Genomic DNA, 21920 nt, shown 5'->3' with positions numbered 1-21920 from the left:
GAACGCCACGTTCGTGCTCGAGTACAGCGAACTCAATACCAATTTAAGGTTTGGCTTGACTCATCGAATTACGCTTGTATAGTATACCGGGATATTCCATAATAAATGACATGTTGATGATAGCGTAATCCTCGCCAAAGCAGGGATGTCCGACCAAGACCGGATCGTATTCGCGAATGATCCCTTCGAGTAAAGGTTGAATATGGGGACAAGTATTTAAACGCCGACCCCTACCAACTTTGCAAATCCTCGCAAGTCACCCTCTCATTCTTGCTTTGAATCATCCCAGTCAACGTCACCGTAATGTCTGACACTGCTTCTCCCCATGTATGGCTGAATGAACTCCTGATTTCAACTAAGGCGTACTCTAACTAGTGCAGTTCACCCTTTATACATCAGATGCTTCTCAGTGGGCATATGTCGCTCATCTCACTATCGATGAGAAAGGATATAAGCCTAGCCAATATGAGATCAAGCAGGTTGGCTTGGGTATGTCAAGTCTTTGGGAAATGTGCGGCTCTCTTTTAACGACCTTATAGTGAATGGGGAGAATTTCTCTCCTGATTATGTCCAAATCAATCACAATGGCACTATTCCATCCTTGACGTCAGCCTCTCTTCCCGAGCCTCTTATCGAAAGTGCAGACATCTTGAAACATCTGGACTTCAATCATCCGAAAGGCCCTTCGTTATTTCCTGTGGATCCCAAACAGCGTTCGAAGGTTGAAGAACTGATTGCGCATGTCCATCAAACAAAACTTTCAACAAATCTTATTCTCCTGCAGGCACGTGATGCACAGGAATTAAGTGCTAAAAAGGCTAGCTTTTGGAAGGATTTTGTTCAAAGCAGACAAGAGAAACTCATCAAGTACGGTGCAACAAACCCACAAATTCCCTTGTATGCCTCACGCACGCGAGAAAATGGGAAATTATATCATATCTACAGCTCCAGCGAAATTGGACCCGAACATGAACAATTCTTTGCCGATTCGCGCAAAGGTTACGAAGACTTTGCAGCTGGGCTCAAGGAGCTCAACTCTATGATTGTGCTTCCCTACGCAGCGGGAGACAAAGTCACGGCCGCAGATATGCATATAGTGCCTTGGCTTGCTCATGCACTGTGGGGTGCTGGGGGGGAAAGCAATTGATGAATTTCATCCCCTAGAGGAACTAATCAAAAAGTCTGTCCCTGATTTCGAGTTCGGCGAGAAAACCAAGTCGTGGTGGAGTAACATATCGGCTACAGACAGTTTCCACAAAAATTATCCAGAACTGCACTAGACGCCATCATGTTTACTAGGTGAAAGGGTTGGGATGCCTACAGAATCAACTCTTGTTGCGTTCGAGTTGTGGTCACACGGACACCTCACACGGACACCATTAAGAGCGCGATAGGAAGTGGTTTACGGTAGTCTAGTCTTCTAATTCTTCTCCGGGTGTTTTCAAATTGTCCAACATATATTGCAATCTTTGAACTAGTTTCGGGAGGCCATTGATTGGAACAGTATACATAGGAGCCAAGACCCAGCTAAAGCTGTTCTAATCTTACCGACTCTAAGCAGACCCTTTGTTAGTCAACCACAATCTGAAATATCTAAAGCTTAACATGCCGAAAGAGCAACTCATATTTCTAGATTGATGAAATGGAGGGGGCTAGCACATTTAATCGCAGTGAAGAGTAATGGAAAATGGCTTTGCCATATTTCGTTCAAAAGTTCCCGTTTGATTCTCAAAAAATAAAATATCCAAATGCGCGTCCTCTATGCTGCTACTTTGAACTATCAAATTAAGGTCGTCTTGTGCCTCTTTAGTCAAATACTTGCACCAACCTCCTTTACAATGTATCTCTCTACTACTCCATCTTCCTTTGTAATACAAACGATGGTTTGCTCACGATTCTATCCAATGTGCGAGTATCATCCCAAGACTGTATCTTTGGAAGGAACTTTTTCACCATTCTTTCAATTTTGATTAACTGATACTTGTTGATTCAAAGATCCTTAACTGGGAAAGACTGTCCTCTCCGTAATCTCGACCTGTCAATGAACTAACTTATCTGGGCCAAAGGCAGGATTTGTAAATATATCAATCCGATGAGTGTTAGAGATGCTTAAAAGTGAACTATCGTAAGCTTCATCTGAGCAGATACTCGTTTGCTCCAGGCGGAATCTCAAAAAGAAGGGAAGGGGGGGCGCTAGAAAGCTGATATGAAGATAATCACGAAGTAAGCTCCAGACGAAACTCCTTGCTATCTAGCTCACAATTGACAGCTTTGCGAGAGATGACATTCCTTACGGCGGAGGCTCCCCATAAATTCTCACAATTCAAGTCCTGATAAATTATGTTTTTCTATATTAGCACGATCCTACAAGCTGAACGAAAAAAGCATTATGATTAGTATCAGTTCTATATGATTTTGGTCGAAAAGATAAAAGCCTTTTTTCCAAGGAGTTTTCAGCTATAAGGGTTGGTTTCTAGTAACTACTGCTGTTTTTGCTTATTATCTATTATCCGGATAGGTTCTCAATACTGAAAATATGTATTGTAAGACGTGAGTGCTCGCTGGCAGTCTGCCGTGGCAGACGGGTCGATTGCAAGAGGACAAAACCACCACACTCGCAGAATGCAGGAGAGTAGTAGACAAAGCGAGGCCTATCGAGATGCGACTAGTAAGACATTCGAGCCTTCATGTACGATACACCTATACCGCAACCTCAGCAGCAGCAGCCTCAGCAGAAAGGAGAATTCATAAGGGGGAACATGCATGGTTGAATGTAGAATGCTGTCGATCGAACTACTTATCCACCAGCAAAATGGCTGTCTTGTTACTAAGGCTCCAATCACCTGACTCCGATGTTGAGAGCAGAATCCCTCACTACAATATGTACATAAGTTTATTAGCTTTTTCGTTTTACTATTTCTGGCGAAATAGTGTCCTTTCGTACTTTGATTAATTAACTTGAGATATCTCTGAACTACAACAAGGGTGCTACAAGCGGTGACCGCTTGCTGTCGGGGCTTGTGATTCGCATTCATTACTGTTACTGCTAAACAACTTTTGTTTACTTTTTGTGAACCTTCTTATTGGCGTGCCGCTGATGACGATCAAACATATACATGAACCTGAGTTGTTCCCTCCTGGAAATCTCATCGAATGGCCCGGATCACCTTAAACTAGGATTCCGTGGATCTAGACACAAGGAAACAGCTCGCCAGTGTAGTCCCTCCTCAGTAATCTCTGGGCCACTTTATTTGTTCGTTATATCAGTCAACTTTTCGAGGTAAATCTCTGTGCCGCATGGTGAGTACACACAATAGAATATAATTATGGAAAGCGTACCTGCGATTCTCCACCGTTTGCTGAAGATTGACAGCATTTTCGATAATTCTTCAATCCGTATCTTATCCAATTTTGGATCTTGGAAAAAGCCCGTTGCTTGAATAAGCGCAGCCTGGTAGATAGAGTATGGGAGAAGGAAGTTCAGTGAATTCAGGTCAAACATGGTAGCTATTGAATTGAATCTTTTTGCCATCTCGTTAACAGGTGCGCAGGAGTCGATGGCCGATCCGAAATACTGATCACATTGTTCTCGATGTCCTGTAGACTCTTCGAATTGATGATATTGGAAGAGTAGAATGCGAGCACTAGACCACTTCAGAAGTGAAGGATTTGATTGAAGTAGATTACAAACCTGTTGCACATACTGATGGCACCACAGAAGTTCATGCAATATTGGTCCGTAGCCTGCTGAGAGAGTAAATCGGAGAGGGTGGTCATTACGCGGTAAAGCTGAATGGCCTCGTTCGTATTGAAAGCAGGATTAGGAGGTGTTCCCTTCACATGAATTGTGGTACGTCGTAATAAGTGTGCTGCTTGTACAGTTCGAGCTAGGGGCCCTACTCGCACACTCTCTGGTGTCATCAGCGGAAGAGACTCGGGTATGTGACTCGTCTAGTGTATTGTCATCTCTGAGTATAGATCTCTGTATCATGATGAACACGCACACTCATATTCCACAATTCATCTTCTACAGGTAAAAGGTCATCCAATGATGGGTCATTAGTGATAAAATTGCAGAAACCGGTCAGAATTGGAATATAACTATAATATGAATTAGGCATGTCCAACATGTAGGAAAATTTAGAAACATCTTACGAATCCAATATATAGATAGTCCACCAGACGCGTCTCTCTTCTTCCAAATTAAACCAACTTCTCGCAACGCCGTCGCCGGGCTTAACCTTTTTGTCGCAGCCAATGGCAATCGCGCAGCGTGCGACAGAACTTACTGAAATAAAGAAAGTTGGCTGGATCATGTGCCCAATCTCATAGAGGCAAATAAGCAGGCGACCCTGGATGTTTTGCAGCGTAATATTGCCTTGTATCTCCATTGCTGGGATTACGGACTTTGCTATGACATAAAGCGGAGATGTCTCAGGAGATAATCCATTCTTGGAGCATTCGGTGGTTAGTAGTTGCATGCATAAAATTAGAAAAGATGAGTCGATAGTTGGCCGCGTCTGATTGATATGGAGTTGTCCCATGAAACTCGGCATGTGAACGAATTGCATCCAAGAATGGACTGTTCGAAAAAAGTGCCGCGCAGTTTCTAACTGTGCGTTGTGATTCCCGACGAAGCGATCGACTTGATTAGCCAGGAAACTATTTAAGGAGTCACGATTGAGAGAAATGTGGTCCAGTATAGAGTGATGGAAATGAAGCATCGAATTAGAAATATGGAGATGGGCTGATGCGGGAGTTTCGAAATGTGACGAAGGCCTTTCCTCTGCACAAGGTAGACTATGAGAAGAACTGTTCTGAATATTGTAGAAGCAAATCCGGCCTGCTCTACCCCCGATGTACGTCAGTGCTTTTCCATTTATCGGACGAGCTTCTAGGATCAATACCTAGTGCAATTTGAACATGTTGGTACTTCCTTGTCGCATCGCCTTTTGCGTTCGCGACAAGGTATACAAGCGGATACTCCTGACATTGGGATAGTTGACATGGGCAAAAGTACAACCTAATTTGAAGGAAAGCTTTCGATTATCCGTAATGACTTCGCGGAGAGTGTTTGGGGAAAAGAGAAGATGCGCGACAAAGAAGACAAGCTGGTATATGATACAGGTGACATCATTGAGTTTCGCAGTAACTTGCGTGGCGAAGACTCTACCCAAGTTGCTCGGAAGACACTAACAAGCCTTAGAATTATTGACGCGCATCGAAATAGTTTGCAGAAGCATTCCAGGATCAACTCTGAGACAAGAATCGATATTAATAGGAACAGTCCAGTTAAATATTTGAAGATTTCTTCATTAGAGCTTTCGCTTGTGAATAGCAAAATTCTGAATGTAGAATAAGGCTCGAAGAATTTCGAGGAGGCGAGAAGGTCATATAATCTGACATCATGAATTCACCCACCTCACCATCTGCCCCACAGCGGTAACGCCCATAATAAATGTTTGGTTGCATGAATTTCTTCATCTTGCCTTCTGCAGGTAATGCTGGCCTTGAGTGAGCGTGGGATGTTAGAACCATAATATATTTTTGATAGAAAGTAACAGCTACGTACCCATCTTTTGGGGACGACCCAGGGGCTCCAATCCATAAGTTGTTTGTTCTTGCGTCCGGTAAGATCTAGTACAGTGTAATGGAAGCCTAGTTCGAAGAATGAAGTGCATTGAATACGCGATTCTAAGACTAGAGAAGAAGAAAGAAGGACAAAGGATAAATCACAGCTTTGGAGTCTACCTACCTAGGGTCTATACGAATCTTAACTTCGACCGGAGAATTTGATATGCAATACAAGATATTAAATCTAAAACTTGGCACCCACGGTCTTCGTTTATATGCAAGCCACGTCGACAGCATAGCCATAATCTGATGTTATTACACTCGTCTTCTCTTCAAATTGATTATAAATGCTGATTCAAAGCGCTGCTAGATTCCACGGAGAAATACTCGTCTATATAGGAATTAAACGCGAGGATTTCAACAAGGGACCAGAGCTAGAAACAATTTGTATAAGAATTGGATCTCAGAAACAATCAGACTGAATGCAAGTGGTAAGTTATCACTAAATATGTCAACACCAGAGCAACGTGTTGCGACATTGCTAGATCCCCGGCTCTGGAACTCAATAACGGGGAAAATCTCACACTTTGGGGCCCTTGAGAAGGATCTTTCCATGAGCGTGTCCAGTCTCACCCCTCTTGAATGCCTGTACGACGTCGTGGAAGTCAAATACCGAGTCGATGACAGGCTTCAGCTTGCCCTCGTCAATCAGGTCCGCAATATTCGTCAACTGCCCTGCATCCATGTCGACAATAAAGAAGTTTACCCTCGGGTCTTTGCCAATGTCATCTGGCGGTTCACCCACGAGGTGGAGAAGCGTGCCGTCTTTGTTTAGAGTCTTCAAGGCCTCCCTCGACGTGTCACCGCATACGGTGTCGAAGACAACGTCGACGTTCCTCAAAACAGAGCCTAACTTGACTTCCTTGTAGTTTAAGACCTGATCCACTCCGAATGACTTAAGGAGCTTGAAGCTTTCTTCGGTCGATGCTGTACCGATAACTCGGGCCCCGAGCATCTTGCCAATCTGAACGGCCCAGATTGAAGTCGGGCCTGCCGCTCCAGGGACCAGTAGGGTCTGTCCAGCTTTGAGCTTCGCGTGCACCATCAATCCCTGCCATGCCGTAAGGGCAGAAAGTGGCACCGATGCAGCGTCGGTGAGGCTTAAAGCTCGGGGCTTTGGAACCATGTGGGAAAATTGGGCCTTCGCATAGCCAGCCATGCCCCCGTCGATGCTTCGTTTAGTAGGAAAGGCTTTGCTCATGAAGGCCATGACTTCAAGGCCGACTTCGAGGCCGCTGTCATGTGGCACCCCGGATCCGACTTGCGCTATAACGCCAGAGTAGTCCTCTCCGAGAATAGGGGTTTTGAATGTACCATCCTCCTTCTGGTAGATCGGCCAGTAGAGCTCCATCCAGATGACGCTGGCCGCGTGTACTTTGACGAGGACTTCATCTTCAGCAATGACTGGTATATCTTCCAGAGTGATTTTGAGCTTCTCAGTACCGCCAGGAGGGTGATGGCGCACAGCTTGCATGGCGCAGAGAGGCGAGAGTTTTTCGATGCGAGGATGGAAACTTTTCTTTGAGGTTGCTGGATTGGAGGACCCGGAGGTTGATGGTGTCCCCGCTGGCCTTCAATTTAGACTCAAAGCCGATTTGGCTAGATATACCCTGAGGTTTCGTACTTCCTGGGGTCTTTAATATGTAACTCTTTGGCATAATCTCAATAGGCTACGGAAACGCCGGCTAAATAAAGTGACATGGCGGAGTATTGCATTGTCGAGAAGCCGGATTATCCGGCTCAACCTCCAAAGTGGGCGAGGCCCAATGTACGGATAGTACCCAAAACCTATTGCTTGGCGATGGATGTGTAGCCTCTCATTCATAATATTAACATTCCATCCGAATAAGTCCCGTCGCCAACTATGAGCCAATATTACGTGACCTGTAGTTATTACGTGATAATTTTACACATGATCATATTACGTGGTCTATTACATGACCTATTACGTGATCAATCTTCCTAGAAAATAATCAGCTACGAATAGTCAACCCAACATATTGTGTGGGGTTTCCCAAAATAACAAGCCCATTGTCAGATGAGGCTGCTAGAATGCGCGAACGGATGCCGGCTCTCATGAGCCCGGTGAAACCCCCTGTAACCATCTCGGTTGGGATCACTCATCAACCTTCTCCTTAACGTCGATTCGTCTCTGGCCTGTAAGAGGACAGATTATGCACCTACACATGCGCCGGGTCGAATTTGCGCTGCGGTGGTTAGGAACGACTGGAAGTCAGACAACGTAACATTCCGAATAATTTACCGCTCTCCGAACGGTTCCTTTTTCGTCAATTAGCACTAATTCAAGAGGATATATCGCATGCTAGCCATTGCATTGAATTGTCAAGTTGGACACTGTTAAGTGTAATCTACGACGTGTATTACAGGTTGATATCATCACTATTCTTATTTAGCTTTTTCATTCCCCTATATTTCCCCTCTTATTTGCACCCTTCTGCTTCCTTCCTCTTTACTCTTTCCTATTCAACTTTAGCTTCGTGTCGCCTCTACAACTGGACCCAACATGACAATTTCACATCGCTCGACTACGTGAATCGGAACCCATTCACCGTTAAAGATTCCCTTACCACCCCTATCTGTCCATACTTTCGACATTCCTCGACCGATGGACACCTTTCTTATCTTTCTTCAATTGAAAAAAGAGACCTAGTATTGGTGCACAATGAGGCCCGTTGATATTCAGCAATATCACTACTCCTCGACGCGATATCAGTGGTAGTGGCAGCGATCGCCGTGCAGCGCTGACTGGTACGGCGGGAAGACCCTGATCGTCGAAAGCGGCCGATGCGGTGTTACCTGCGTTAATATTGGTCAAGTGATGGTCAAGTGAAGGGCAACAGAGTCCCGCTTCTCGGATGTAGCAGTAACAACAAAACTCGTCGCTGACTGGAATATGAGCTGTGTCCCGAGGATGACTTGGAACTTTCGTTCATTCCCGAGATGATGGATATTGGAATCCATTACAGATATGATACTCCCGAGGGCATGAGGATCGACACTGCAAGTTCAAAACACCTGCGATACTCAAGCGCCTGGATGGCATCTACGATGCAACTGGACATGTGAGTGCTTTGATATCGTGTACAGTAGGGCCTGTTTCGTCGTGCCAAAAGACTATTGAGATTCAGCAGGAGAGTGGCACCGTTGCCCGCTGCAAAGCTTCGCACGTCCCCACCGCTACCGGCGACGTACAAATACTCGCTAACCGGTCATGGTTGGGTACTTATTCAGCAAATAATCCCACTTGACGGGCCCTCATATGTATCTCGCTGTACCCAGTATTGTCAAGGTATGTCAAGGTAGAATGTCTCTTATGAAGCTTAGTTTATGATATATGACGGCTTTTGCTACTCCCTATTCTAGTTTTGCATTCTTCCTGTATAGAATGAATAAAACGATATTGACTAGGTTTCTCCGGTTCAGCTACCTGCTTAGAAATATACTCTAGCAAGTACGAAAGACAAGTCACTTGGTGACTTTAATAAGGGCTCACGACTTAGCGCCGTTATTGGCACATATATCCCCTTTTGAAATGTTGTCCATAACCTGCAAAAAGAGTAGATAAAAATATAAGTTAGCTGTGTCTGAGAACTCCTTGCATATGGCCCAGGGCCGTCAAGGAAACTGTACCGGAGTACGTCGTGTGACGCTGTTTAGTTGCTCGTAGCATGGGCTTGGGTTTATTGAATAAGGTTTGCTGCGGGAAGAGTACTATTACACTATTTTCCATCCTATTTGCGGATGGCAAAGAGTTCGCGACTGGGGGTGGCAAAGGTCAAAAGGATATAAACGGCCCTGGGTTACCACACATGTCGGTGCAACCCCCATTTTTAGTCAATTTCCTGCTCGGGTTGGAAGGCTGGCACAAATAGGTGGCGGGACCTACCAGGTCGCCAATTCCGACATAGTAATGTGGCATGCTCCTCAATAGCACCACTAAGATAGTATGTATTGCTGCTACGCCCTGGGACTTCTTATAAAAATCATATCTCGTGTGTTAGTGATACCTCTTGGGTTCAAGCCACACGGAATGGTTTTAATACAGCACAACACATAGCACCTTCCCATAGTGCCTGAATTCGAGGCGAGGAAGGCGCATTAGCCCATAGAATTCAAAGCGATCTAATCCCACAGATATAATGCTCCTCGGGTGAGATACACGGCCAAACATATTCTCCTGAGGCCACTGGCCTCGACGTTCAGGGACCTAGATAAAAAGTATCACTTATGATTAACCAGCATAACATGGTTCGGTGGTGCAGAGGTTTAGGTAAGAAACACGGAATGACATGTTTACCATCAGATCATGATATTCATGGCAGGCTCACTGAGAGAATCAGGCACTCGGATCGGTCAAGGCCGTGCTCGATTCTACTTCAGTGGGTAAACGGCCCCGGGGCGGGAGGAGTAGGAATTGAATACTAGAACTGAAGAAAGCGTCAAGAGTTGCTAGGAGAACTTTCCTCATCCCAACCACTGGCTCCCAGAAACCGAAACATCACAGTCAGTGCTGGATTGCTTGAGAAATTTTAGTCATGAGAATCATAGTCTCGCATAAGCGTAGTATGTCAACATAGACTCAGTAATAATCGTCCTTCATTTGTCATACCGGGAACTGTTTCAAATCCGCCCTCTGGGCACCTTTCTCAACCCTTACAAATAGACTTTGGGGAAAGCAATCCGTCCGAGGGAGCCGAGACCTCTCCTCAGGAATCCTTCTCTACAAATGGCCATTGATCTTCGAGACATGTGTTTCGTGTTCTCTTGCTCAGATTTCCCTCTGGCATTTTATCTTCCCTAGAAGAATACTAGGCAAATCTCCGATACTCGATCGACGACGCTTATAAACCCATATATCGAAACCTTCCCAACCAAGATGACATCACGCGGTGTTGAGGAGCTTCGAGATGAAGTATATGCTTTGCCCCGTGGAAAGCAAGAAACTCAGAGGTATGCGTCTTCCATTTCCGTTACTGCAAATATACCTGAAAAAGATAAGCCAACGTGGTGTGTTTCACACAGACTGGATCAACAACATCGGGTTTTTACCCGTCTAGCCGACGGCTTGATACACCCTTCGATTCCAAAACAGCACATAAGGAAGGTTGCAGACGTGGCAACAGGAACTGGGTAGGGAAAATAATGATATTTCTATTTCCATATTTGGCCCTGTATTCAACAGCTGACAACCATCATATCCCATATAGCATCTGGCTGGTCGATGTAGCCACAGAATTTAGTTGCGAAGGCCATTACGTCGGATTCGATTTATCAGATTCACAATTTCCAACCCCTACGTCCCTGCCACAGAGTTGCTCTCTTGATTTTAAAGTCCACGACATGACCAGACGCTTTCCACCAGAATACCATGCGCAGTTTGACTTGATCAATATTCGACTGGTGGTACAAGCACTCAAAGCTGTGAATGTGGATACTGTTATATCTAACGTCCTGGAGCTATTAAGTGCGTCAATTACCCTATCAGCTTTGACAGTTTATTTCGCTGAGACTGAAAGGAAAGAGCCGGGTGGGCATATTCAGTGGGGCGATGTAAACTGGAATGAAGTGAGATCCATACCTTCGAACACCGAACTTGACATGATGGATGAAATTATAACTGGTCATATGAAGTACCATGGCCTTTCATCGACGTAAGCGGCTCTCCTGTTTTGTCGCTCCGAAATTTTGGGATTTAATCCTATGATCCGGGTCAGACACATATCTCGACTGACATGTATTTGTTTTGGCAGCCTCCCAGATCTTGTGGAAACAGCGTTGAGAGGTAAAGGAGCAAGAGATGTAATACGATCGGATAGCTACTCTGACAGCCATCAATCAATCTCTGTGGAGGAGGGAACATGTGTTCTCAAGGAAGCCGAGATGGGCATGCTGCCAAAGGCGTTGGAAACGGTAAGGGAATTTACGCCACAAAGCTTCCCTCTGCAAGAAATTGTCATACGGCAGAAGGCTGAAGAGGCGCTCTCCAATCAAGGTCAAATCTGGAGATTCTCATACACAGTGGTTGTCGGTAGGAAGGGCATCTAGTTTATCTTTGGCTTCTAAATCTTCGCCGCTATTGTGTATGAACTGCTTTGACCTACTATAAACCCATTAGACCTATTTCTCCTCATGGCGTGTAGTCAGCATTGGTGCTTATCGGGAGACTTAATTAGAGTCGACAAAGGAAAGACGATAGAAACATGTATGACAGTGAGGCAGTGAGTAACTTCTATTGGGATGTTCTTGGTAGTGAAGCAGCTGGTAAGTAAGATGTAGGTCGGTGAATCGCGTATTCAATGGTCTGGCCCGGTCAATCTATGTATTAAGTAATTCCTGGCCGACCGGAACACCCGACCCGTGCGGAACACATACTCCCATTAGAAATATCCTCATCGGTGATCTCAACTAGCACCAATTAACTCAGCTAAATATAGCGATTTTTGCATGAATTGATCCTGTGGCCAATATCCCTACATCGAGTACTGGCCGTACGTGGCAAGTAACTAAAGCGTGGAGCTTGTCTCGCATTCTCGATTACATTGCTTAATCACCCGCTCAAAGGAGAACTGCTTGAGAGTACCATTGTTGGCTTCCTTGCTGTTCTTGGCAAGGATGTGGAACATCGGACATTTTGGGAGCCATACGGTTATACTAGCTATCTTTCGGACCTTGTCAAGATAGCCCAGATGCTTGTGGTGGAGCAGGCGGACCAGATGGCTGACGACGGCCTTGTCAGATTAGAGTACTAATTAGAGAGCTGCTCAGGGTAATTATGTAATGATCACTGATCTGCTCAGCACGCTCAGAGATGTGTTCAGATCTACTCAGTAAGCAAAAGCAGCGCTTACTGAGCGCTAAAACGGAAAGGAAAGGAAAACACCTTGCAGGGGAAATCCGGTATCCAGGTAATAAACTTCTGCAACAAGAGTATAAAGCTCAACATCAAATTAAAATATTTTCAAAAGTAGCCTTCATGAACTAGCATAAATCCTATCGAGTCTATATCGAGGTATCAAATATAGTCTGAGTTATATCCAAATGCTCCATCCCATATATGCATCTAATCATAAAATCATGCCAAACCAAAACCATGCACGGTGAAAAATAGAAAGAAAAAACAATTCCCACCTGAGAAAGAATGACTCATTTCTTCTTACGCGAAGAGGTAGAGACCAATTTCTTCTTCATGTGCTTGGGCATTTTCTTCGTTCGTGCTTCGCGCTTCTCTTCCTTGACTTTTTGCTTATGTTCACGCTTAACATCCTTATCCTCGTGCTTCTTGCCACGGGGCTGCTTAGGCGCGAAGGGATCATTTTCCTCATCATCGCTTTCATCATCGGAGCCGGAGACAGAGACACCGCCGCTAACGTCGGACTCTGAGTCGGCAGCCTTGTCTTCGCCGGGGGTAGATTTGCTCTTGGTCTTGCCGGCAGCGAGAAGGTCTCCGTAAACAAGGTCGCCACCCATACCATCGCGCACCTTCTCAGCATCACGCTCAACATCGTAAACCTGCTCCAGATTCTGGGGGATATATTGTTGACGGAAAACGGCGGTATCAACATCCTCTGATTCGTGCTGCTCGGCATCACCTTCTTCACGAGCAGAGAGCAATTTCTCAATCGTCTCGGTCATCTCGTTATTCTCAGAAGTGAAGTCTCTAGGACCTTCAGGGGAAACGATGAATTGGAAAAGAGCACGCTCGGGGAGAGTATCTACGCCCTTGCGCTTGAAGAAATCGCTCACGTTCTTGATATCCATGCGGAGGAATTCCAGACTGCGAGGGTGATCGTGCTCAACACTCTGACTGACATCAATGATGTATAGGCGCTTCTTGTGATAGAGCATATTGTACTCGCTCAGATCGGCGTGAACAAGACGGCAGGTCTGGTACATGACGCGCATGTAGCCGAGCAATTCGATATAGAGGGAACGATAGCGTTCCTCGGCCTCCTCGCGACTAAACTCAACATCCTTAAGACGGGGCGCGGGGATACCCTTCGAGCTACCAATGAAGCCCATGGCGAGGACGTGGAGGCGGAGGTAAAGGGGCTCCGGGCAGGGGATGCCGGTGGCGTAGATTCGGCGCAAGTTACGCATTTCCTTCTCGGCCCACAGTTTGACCATGGCGCGGTTATTGCTCTTACTGTATCCTTGGCGGAAGCGGAATTCACCAGTCACGTACTTATCGCGGTCCTTGAAGACCAGAATGCTTGTCTTGTAGACCTTGATGGCGCGGTGGATTGGCGCGGCGGCCTCGTCTTCTGAGACGGACATGGCGTGGTAGACATTGGCTTCCTTTCCGGTTGACAGACAGCCGTGAATTTCGGAGACAATTCCTCGGTTGATCATCTGCAGCAACAGCATGCGGGTGCGGGGGTCCAGGACTTGTTCCGATGTAGCGCGGTCCGCGCGATCTCCTCCACGGTCACCCTTGCCTTGGAGACCGGATTGTTGAGTATCGAGCTTGATCTTGGCGGCATGGCGAGTCAGCGACTTGACTTGGTCATCGACGGAGGCGTGTGTGTTGATGCTGGGCTTTTGGGTGTTGGTCTTGGGGTATGTCCATTTGGGAATGTTGGAATCGGCAGCGAGGTCGTTGATCTTGCGCTGACGGTTGTAGGCTTTGGTCAGGTCGGATGGGTCTGCCGAATTGATGTCCTCGGTGTCCAACTCCTCCTCGAAAATATCGTCATAATACTCCTCATCTTCGTCTTCTCCCTCCTGCCCCTCCTCGGGCACTTCGGTGGATTCCTGCCCCGCGGCAGCAGTTGTGCCGTCGTCGGCATTGACATAACCCTGGTTAGGAAGGTAGGTGTGGGATGGTGTAAGGCCATCGGCCAGGCCAGGGGCCTGGATAGGCGTCTCGGACTCACTCATCTTTGCGCGAGAGAACGAATGTGAGGGGCAAAGAGCGAAAAGTCGACAGGGAACCTTGGTGGAGGCCCAACTGCAGTTTCACTTTTTTTTTCTTGTGCCCGTCACCGCCCGGCAGAACAACCCCGCCCAGACAGGCAACACGCGCGCTTCTGCGCGTCCGGGCCTCTCCTCGTCCATCGCGAATTCCACTTCCGAGCTCAAGCTGGCCTTTCTCTCACAGGACGCGGACCCTGACGAAAAGGACGGTCCTCTATATTACTTCCCTCTTTCAACACCTCGGGCTCGGCCGGGTAATGCGTGAGTGCTGAGTGCTAGTGATCATCGCGTCGCGCGTCTTCCCAAGATGTATGTCAAGCAGATCATCATCCAGGGCTTTAAAAGGTATGCGCCGAAAGATTTGTCGATAAAAAGCTTCCCAACAGGTCAACTGACTCCATTGTCATCGCAGCTACAAGGATCAAACCGTTATCGAGCCCTTCTCTCCAAAGCACAATGTCATCGTCGGCCGCAATGGTTCCGGCAAGAGTAACTTCTTCGCCGCCATTCGATTCGTTCTCAGCGATGCCTACACTCATCTTGGCCGGGAGGAGCGCCAAGCTCTTCTTCATGTACATCCAGTCCCAGCAATCCCCATTATGTCTTTGCTAATCTTGCGCAGGAAGGATCTGGCTCAGCCGTGATGTCGGCCTATGTCGAGATCATCTTTGACAACTCCGATGATCGATTTCCCACCGGCAAGCCCGAAGTCGTCCTCCGCCGCACGATTGGTATCAAGAAGGATGAATACACCCTCGACCGGAAAAATGCGACAAAGAACGACGTCATGAACCTCCTAGAGTCCGCCGGTTTCTCTCGTTCCAACCCATACTATATCGTTCCCCAGGGTCGTGTCACTGCATTGACAAACATGAAAGACTCAGAGCGTCTGGTGCTTCTGAAAGAGGTCGCGGGTACCCAGGTTTATGAGGCACGCCGCTCCGAATCTCTCAAGATCATGCACGACACCAACAGCAAGCGGACCAAGATCGACGAACTCCTAGACTTTATCAATGAGCGTTTGGCCGAGCTGGAAGAAGAGAAGGATGAACTTCGCAATTACCAAGACAAAGACAAAGAGCGCCGGTGCCTGGAGTACACGATCTATTCTCGCGAGCAACACGAAATTTCCAACGTGCTAGACAACCTAGAGGAACAAAGGCAGAATGGCGTTGAGGATGCTGACAGTAACCGTGATCAATTCATCGATGGTGAGAAAGCAATGGCTCAGGTTGATGCCGAAATCGCCGAATGTCGCCAGCAGATTGAGTTCCTGAAGGTAGACAAGGCTCAATTGGAAGATGAGCGTCGTGAAGCCTCCAAGTCTCTGGCGCAGATTGAACTTCAGGCCAAGTCTCTATCTGACAACCAGGCCGCTGCCCAGGCCCTGAAGTCTCGTCATGACTCCGATCTCAACACTGTCCAAACTGCTATCAGCCAGCGGAGGGCTGAATTGCAGGAGATTCTTCCGCGGTTTAACGCCTCAAAGGACCAGGAAGATGGTGTGAAGGCTCAGCTGACCGAAGCCGACACTTCCCGCCAACGGCTCTATGCTAAGCAAGGCCGCAACTCCCGATTCAAGAACAAGTCTGAGCGGGACAAGTGGCTGAATATGGAAATTCGGGAGAGCAAGCGTTCTGCTTCGACGGTGGAAGGCGTTGTTTCGCAAACACAAGACGACATCAACGAATTAGAGAGTGAGATTGCCAAGCTAGAGCCTAAGACCGAGGAACTGCGCAAGCAGATTGATGGACGTGGGGATACGCTGCATTCCTTTGACCAGCAAGTCCAAAATGCAAAGGACGAGAGGGATCGCTTGATGGATCAGCGAAAGTGAGTACTTGTTGTCATTACCCGGATATGCTGCGTGCTAATAGAATACACAGGGAACTCTGGCGCGAGGAGGCAAAGCTGGACTCCGTCCTCTCTAGTGCCTCATCTGAAATGGAACGCGCTGAGCGCACTCTTTCACACATGATGGACCACAACACTAGCCGTGGACTGGCCGCGGTGCGAAGAATCAAGCGTCAACATAACCTTGAGGGTGTCTATGGTACCCTTTCTGAACTTTTCGATGTGAACGATAGATATCGCACTGCCGTGGAAGTTACTGCTGGCCAGAGCTTGTTCCACTACGTTGTTGATACTGATGAAACTGCAACAAAGGTTTTGGAAATTTTGCAAAAGGAGAAGGCAGGTCGTGTTACATTTATGCCCCTTAACCGCCTGCGCTCCAAGCCCATGAATATGCCCCGTGCCAGTGATGTGATTCCCATGATTGAGAAGATGCAATTCGACCCTGTCTATGAACGTGCGTTCCAGCATGTCTTTGGAAAGACCATCATCTGCCCCAACCTACAGGTCGCCTCTCAATACGCTCGCAGCCACGGTGTTAATGCTATTACCCCCGAGGGTGACCGATCCGACAAGCGCGGTGCCCTGACTGGTGGTTTCCATGATTCACGCCACTCACGACTTGATGCCGTCAAGAGTGTTGGCAAGTGGAGAGATGAATACGAAACCAAGCGAAATCGTGGATCTGAGATCCGCAAGGAGCTGGAGAAGTTGGATCAGTTGATCACCAAGGCTGTTGGTGAATTGCAGAAACTTGAGCAGCAGAAGCACCAGGCGCAGAACAGCAGCGGCCCGCTACGACAAGAATTACGAAGCAAGCGTGAGCTCCTACAAAACAAGACCGATAGCCTTGACGCGAAACGCCGGGCTCTCCGCAATGTCGAATCAAACCTCGCGGCTTTGAAAGACCAGACTAGCGCTTTCGAGGCCGAGTTGGCTTCGCCTTTCCAGAAGGACCTCACGAACGAGGAAGAGACTCTTCTGGAAACTCTGAGTGGAACCGTGCAAGAACTTCGCCGACAATATCAAGAACTTTCCTCTGCTCGCAGTGAACTCGAAGCGCGGAAATCTGTGCTGGAGGTTGAATTACGGGAGAACCTGAACCCTCGCTTGGATCAGCTAACGAACCGCGACATCGATATGGCCGAGGAGGAAGTTCAAGGCAACCTGAAAGAAACGCAGCGCGAACAGAAGCGTCTTAGCCAGGCGTTGGAGAAGCTCAGCAAGCGCCTTCACCAAGTCGATACTTCGATCGAGGAGCAGAATAGTCGTGTCAACGATCTTCAGCAGCACAATTCCGAGACTCGCCGCAGCCTTGAGGATCTCGCTCGTTCCATCGAGAAGCACCAGCGTCGTATGGAGAAGAGTATGCAGAAGAAGGCCGCGCTGACCAAGCAGGCTGCGGAGTGCGCTGCCAACATTCGCGATCTGGGAGTTCTACCCGACGAGGCGTTCACTAAGTACAAGAACACGGATTCCAACGCCGTCGTGAAGAAACTGCACAAAACGAACGAGGCCCTCAAGAAATATTCCCATGTCAACAAGAAGGCATTCGAGCAATATAACAACTTCACCAAGCAGCGAGAGACCCTCACGACTCGTCGAGAGGAACTAGACGCCTCGCAGAAATCCATCGATGATCTAATTTCGGTTCTGGATCAACGGAAGGACGAAGCAATTGAGCGTACCTTTAAGCAGGTATCCCGCGAATTCGCCAACGTCTTCGAGAAGCTAGTCCCCGCCGGCCGCGGCCGTCTCATTATCCAACGCAAGACTGACCGATCCACTCGGGTCGAAGACGACGTCGATTCAGAAGACGAGGAGGCTCAGCAGAGTGTCGAGAATTACGTCGGTGTCGGCATTAGTGTCAGCTTTAATAGCAAGCACGACGACCAACAGCGAATCCAGCAGTTGAGCGGTGGACAAAAGAGTAAGCCACCCCCACCACGGTACTATTTCTCCAATCCCGCATTTTCTAACAAGTTCCTTCCAGGTCTCTGCGCTCTCGCCCTCGTCTTCGCAATCCAAGCCTGCGATCCAGCACCTTTCTACCTTTTCGATGAAATCGACGCGAATCTCGACGCCCAATACCGTACAGCCGTTGCACAGATGCTGCAGTCTATTTCCGACTCGACTAACGGCCAGTTTATCTGCACAACCTTCCGACCGGAGATGCTGCATGTCGCGGAGAAGTGTTACGGCGTGAGCTTCCGACAGAAGGCCAGTACCATTGATGTGGTTTCTCGGGAGGAAGCGCTCAAGTTTGTTGAGGAGCAGAAGACTTAATGGACAGGCTTCTTGTGTACATTTTTTATTCTATTTCTGTTCTTTTCAACTTGCTTGCGTGGAATGGCGCATCGTGATACCGGATTCTTTATCTTCATGGCTTAGTTGATGCTCTTTTCGAAATCATATTTCTACTTGGTTCTTTTTTTACTTTGTAAATCATCAAGCCCGTAGATGCAGATGAGACGCAGATGAGGTCGCCACTCGCATCGGGGGATCTTGCTTCTGCCTCCTGCCTCCTTCATCTTCGAGGCTCGCCGCACACTGGCAGGTTGTGACCATTCGGGTCCTCGCCCGTATTAGTTTTGTAAGGTACTAGTAAAGTAGGCAGTGATGGCTTTGAGGTAGATCTGCTCTAAGCATTGATTGGGACATCCAGTCTGATCCCCCAATTATATTCAAGTCAGGGGGTTCTGGGTTGTTGCACCAGGGATCACCAATAAATTCCAAGCCCGCTTCCCCGCTTCATGCGGCTCTTAGTTACCCCGCATATACGTAGTCGTGTGCTTCCTCGGTCCTCCCACCCTACAGGCAGGTCCTTGGTAGATACCAGGCAACTAGATGAAATTTTCCAAGGAATGAGCCAGCCCAATTCCCAATACCTCTCCTTTATTTATTTTGCTTCTAATGGGAATTGTATTAAGGCCCTCCAGGCTTTGTTCCCTCATAACAACATCACTCGCAAAACACCTGCAGGTCTTATCTGTGCTTATCTCAGCATAACAAATACCAATAGCTGAACGATGTCTTCCGTTCGTTCTTCAAATAACGTAAAATTCTCAAGTATTCGTAACAACCGGTAGAAAGATAGGATACTAAGAGAAAGGCAGCCTGTTCTGATTCCAAAGCGGTGGATTTCAGCATGACACAGAAACACTGCAGCATAGCTCGTAAAGCGTCGTTGCTTAAGTTCTTCTCAGATCCTGATCATTACCCCCAAAGGAAAGTCCCAAACCGAGACCGAAGTCGCAATAAGGGTCCGATGCTCCCACGTAAAAACCTCTACTAAGGCGCAAAGAGTATTAGACATTGTGGCATATACTGTACCCGGTCCAAGATTTTCAGGGCAGTTTTAAGCGCCGCAAGGCTTCCCGAGCAAAACGCTCACTGTATTGTCGTCTAGATTCGCAGCCACGATATCGAGATGGGAATCTCCGTTGAAGTCACCCACTGCAACACCACGTGGTCCGGACCCCACAGAGAATATGGCCTGCGGCTTGAAGCTCCCCAATCCAGTTCCGAGCAGCACGCTCACTGTATTATCGTTTAGATTCGTAACCACGATATCGAGATAGGTATCTCCGTTGAAGTCGCCCACTGCAACACCACGTGGCCCAACCCCTACAGATAATTGGGGCTGCAGCTGGAAGCTCCCTGATCCAGTCCCGAGCAAGACGCTCACTGTACCATCGCCACTATTCGCAGTCACGATATCGAGATAGGTATCTCCGTTGAAGTCGCCCACTGCAACGCCAAACGGCCCGGACCCTACAGGGATTTGGGGCTGCAGCTGGAAGCTTCCCAACCCATTTCCGAGCAACACACTCACTGTATTATCGTTTAGATTCGTAACCACAATATCGAGATAGGTATCTCCGTTGAAGTCGCCCACTGCAACACCACGTGGCCCAAACCCCACAGGGAATTGGGGCTGCAGCTGGAAGGTTCCGGATCCAGTCCCGAGCAAGACGCTCACTGTACCATCGCCACTATTCGCAGTCACGATATCGAGATAGGTATCTCCATTGAAGTCGCCCACTGCAACGCCAAACGGCCCGGTCCCTACAGTGAATGTGGTTTGCTGGAAGCCCCCTGCTCCAGTTCCAAGCAACACGCTTACTGTATTGCTAAGCTGATTCGCAGTTACGATATCGAGATAGGAATCTCCGTTGAAGTTACCCACTGCAACACCACGTGGTTCAGACCCCACAGAGAATATATTCTGCTGGAAGCTCCCAGATCCAGTCTTAAGCAAGACGCTCACTGTGCCGTCGTTGATATTCGTAGCCACGATATCGAGATAGTTATCTCTGTTGAAGTCGCCCACTGCAACACCAAACGGAGCGTTCCCCCACGTCAATTATGTCCTGCGATTGGAAACCTGGGAAATTCGTGCATACGCAGGCGCCTAATAAGCAAGTCGATTGAGCAGGGCACTATAGAAGCGTGAGAATTTATCTCGTTAGCAATAAGGACAACCATATAATAGCAAACCTGCTAGAAGTTTAAAGGTTAGGCCTAACTTACACTGTTTCCGCAAGTGCCACAGTTAGTGGGAGTGTTCTGGAGGTTGACGCAAGCCCCATTGCAGCAGGCGAGGTCGGACGCGCACTATCGAGCACCACTTAGCCGTCGTCACGAAATATGCAGTCTGTGGCCATCTTACACATTGCCCGTTACAAGACGAAGGAGGATCACAATCTGGCGGGTTTGGGACACAAATGCAGCCTCTATTCCATATTAGCTTTTAGCGTGGCTCTATAATCCTAAGACGACCGAGAAAGAGACTAACGGCGTAGTTGGAAGGATAAGTCCAAGTAAACTGGAAGATCCACTACCGTTGTCACAGTAACCTGATTGGCCACCTGATTTCCGACACTTAAATGAATCAATATGTTAGTATTAGCAGTCTCTTTGGATATCTGCGAATCCTACCTTGGTGTCACAAGCGGCCGGGTCGCAACCACCTCCCCCAACCCCAACCCCAATGTCTCCAATATCACCACCCCCAGTGTTAATGGTAATCCCACCACCATCCCCATTGCCAATATTGTTACCCCCATGGGAAACCTTGCCTCCACCTCTAGGCCCACCCCACTTTTCTAGAGCGTCTTCTCCAGTGAGCGCAGTGACCAAAGCACCGCATAAAAGGGTAAGAAGAGCGACACGCATTTTTACAAAGGTGTCGTTTGCTTATGACGATAAACAATCTGGCAGGAAGAGAATATCAGTTTGAATCTACCGTACTGCTTGTGGTACTGAAAACAATTTGACCTACCTCGCAGTGGATGATGTTATATATAGGGTGCCCACGGTCATACATTCAGTATCAAAGTTTTGTTATTATGAATCAAATGCTTAGACATGGTCCCTGGAATGTGAATAACTTTAATTCTCTGGAAGTCCATAGGTTTTTGGCATGAGCATGTCGGCAAAATATTCCGGCAATCAGAATAGAGTTATGTGGGATCTGATTGGTCCCCGTGTGTCCC

The 21920-nt window shown here is 47.6% G+C and overlaps 5 protein-coding genes across 5 annotated transcripts; 2 read left to right on the top strand and 3 right to left on the bottom strand.

Annotated features, from left to right (window-relative positions):
- Window positions 1-303: 303 nt before the first annotated feature.
- Window positions 304-1147, top strand: N7481_003303 (glutathione S-transferase family protein; the record flags this gene model as incomplete). The annotated part of the gene is made up of 3 exons (XM_057262522.1): window positions 304-327; window positions 381-489; window positions 540-1147. The coding sequence occupies 3 exons, from the start codon at window positions 304-306 to the stop codon at window positions 1145-1147; spliced, it is 741 nt and encodes a 246-aa protein (XP_057124183.1).
- Window positions 1148-6154: 5007 nt separating this feature from the next.
- On the bottom strand, window positions 6155-7108 carry N7481_003302 (NADP-dependent oxidoreductase; the record flags this gene model as incomplete). The annotated part of the gene is made up of 1 exon (XM_057262521.1): window positions 6155-7108. The coding sequence occupies one exon, from the start codon at window positions 7106-7108 to the stop codon at window positions 6155-6157; it is 954 nt and encodes a 317-aa protein (XP_057124182.1).
- Window positions 7109-12798: 5690 nt separating this feature from the next.
- Window positions 12799-14532, bottom strand: N7481_003301 (serine/threonine-protein kinase RIO1; the record flags this gene model as incomplete). The annotated part of the gene is made up of 1 exon (XM_057262520.1): window positions 12799-14532. The coding sequence occupies one exon, from the start codon at window positions 14530-14532 to the stop codon at window positions 12799-12801; it is 1734 nt and encodes a 577-aa protein (XP_057124181.1).
- A 343-nt stretch (window positions 14533-14875) lies between these two features.
- Window positions 14876-18708, top strand: N7481_003300 (chromosome segregation protein SMC; the record flags this gene model as incomplete). Its single annotated transcript, XM_057262519.1, has 4 exons — window positions 14876-14913; window positions 14981-15140; window positions 15191-16401; window positions 16455-18708. The coding sequence occupies 4 exons, from the start codon at window positions 14876-14878 to the stop codon at window positions 18706-18708; spliced, it is 3663 nt and encodes a 1220-aa protein (XP_057124180.1).
- Window positions 18709-19780: 1072 nt separating this feature from the next.
- On the bottom strand, window positions 19781-21600 carry N7481_003299 (FG-GAP repeat domain-containing protein; the record flags this gene model as incomplete). Its single annotated transcript, XM_057262518.1, has 2 exons — window positions 19781-20754; window positions 21375-21600. The coding sequence occupies 2 exons, from the start codon at window positions 21598-21600 to the stop codon at window positions 19781-19783; spliced, it is 1200 nt and encodes a 399-aa protein (XP_057124179.1).
- Between the last annotated feature and the right edge of the window lie 320 nt (window positions 21601-21920).

The sequence above is a fragment of the Penicillium waksmanii genome, assembly GCF_028829765.1.
Source record: "Penicillium waksmanii strain IBT 27052 chromosome Unknown utg000004l:1.0-5674109.0:1.0-5678898.0, whole genome shotgun sequence".
NCBI lineage: Eukaryota > Fungi > Ascomycota > Eurotiomycetes > Eurotiales > Aspergillaceae > Penicillium > Penicillium waksmanii.
Note: the sequence above shows the minus strand (reverse complement) of the source record. Positions and strands in the feature narration are given on the sequence as shown.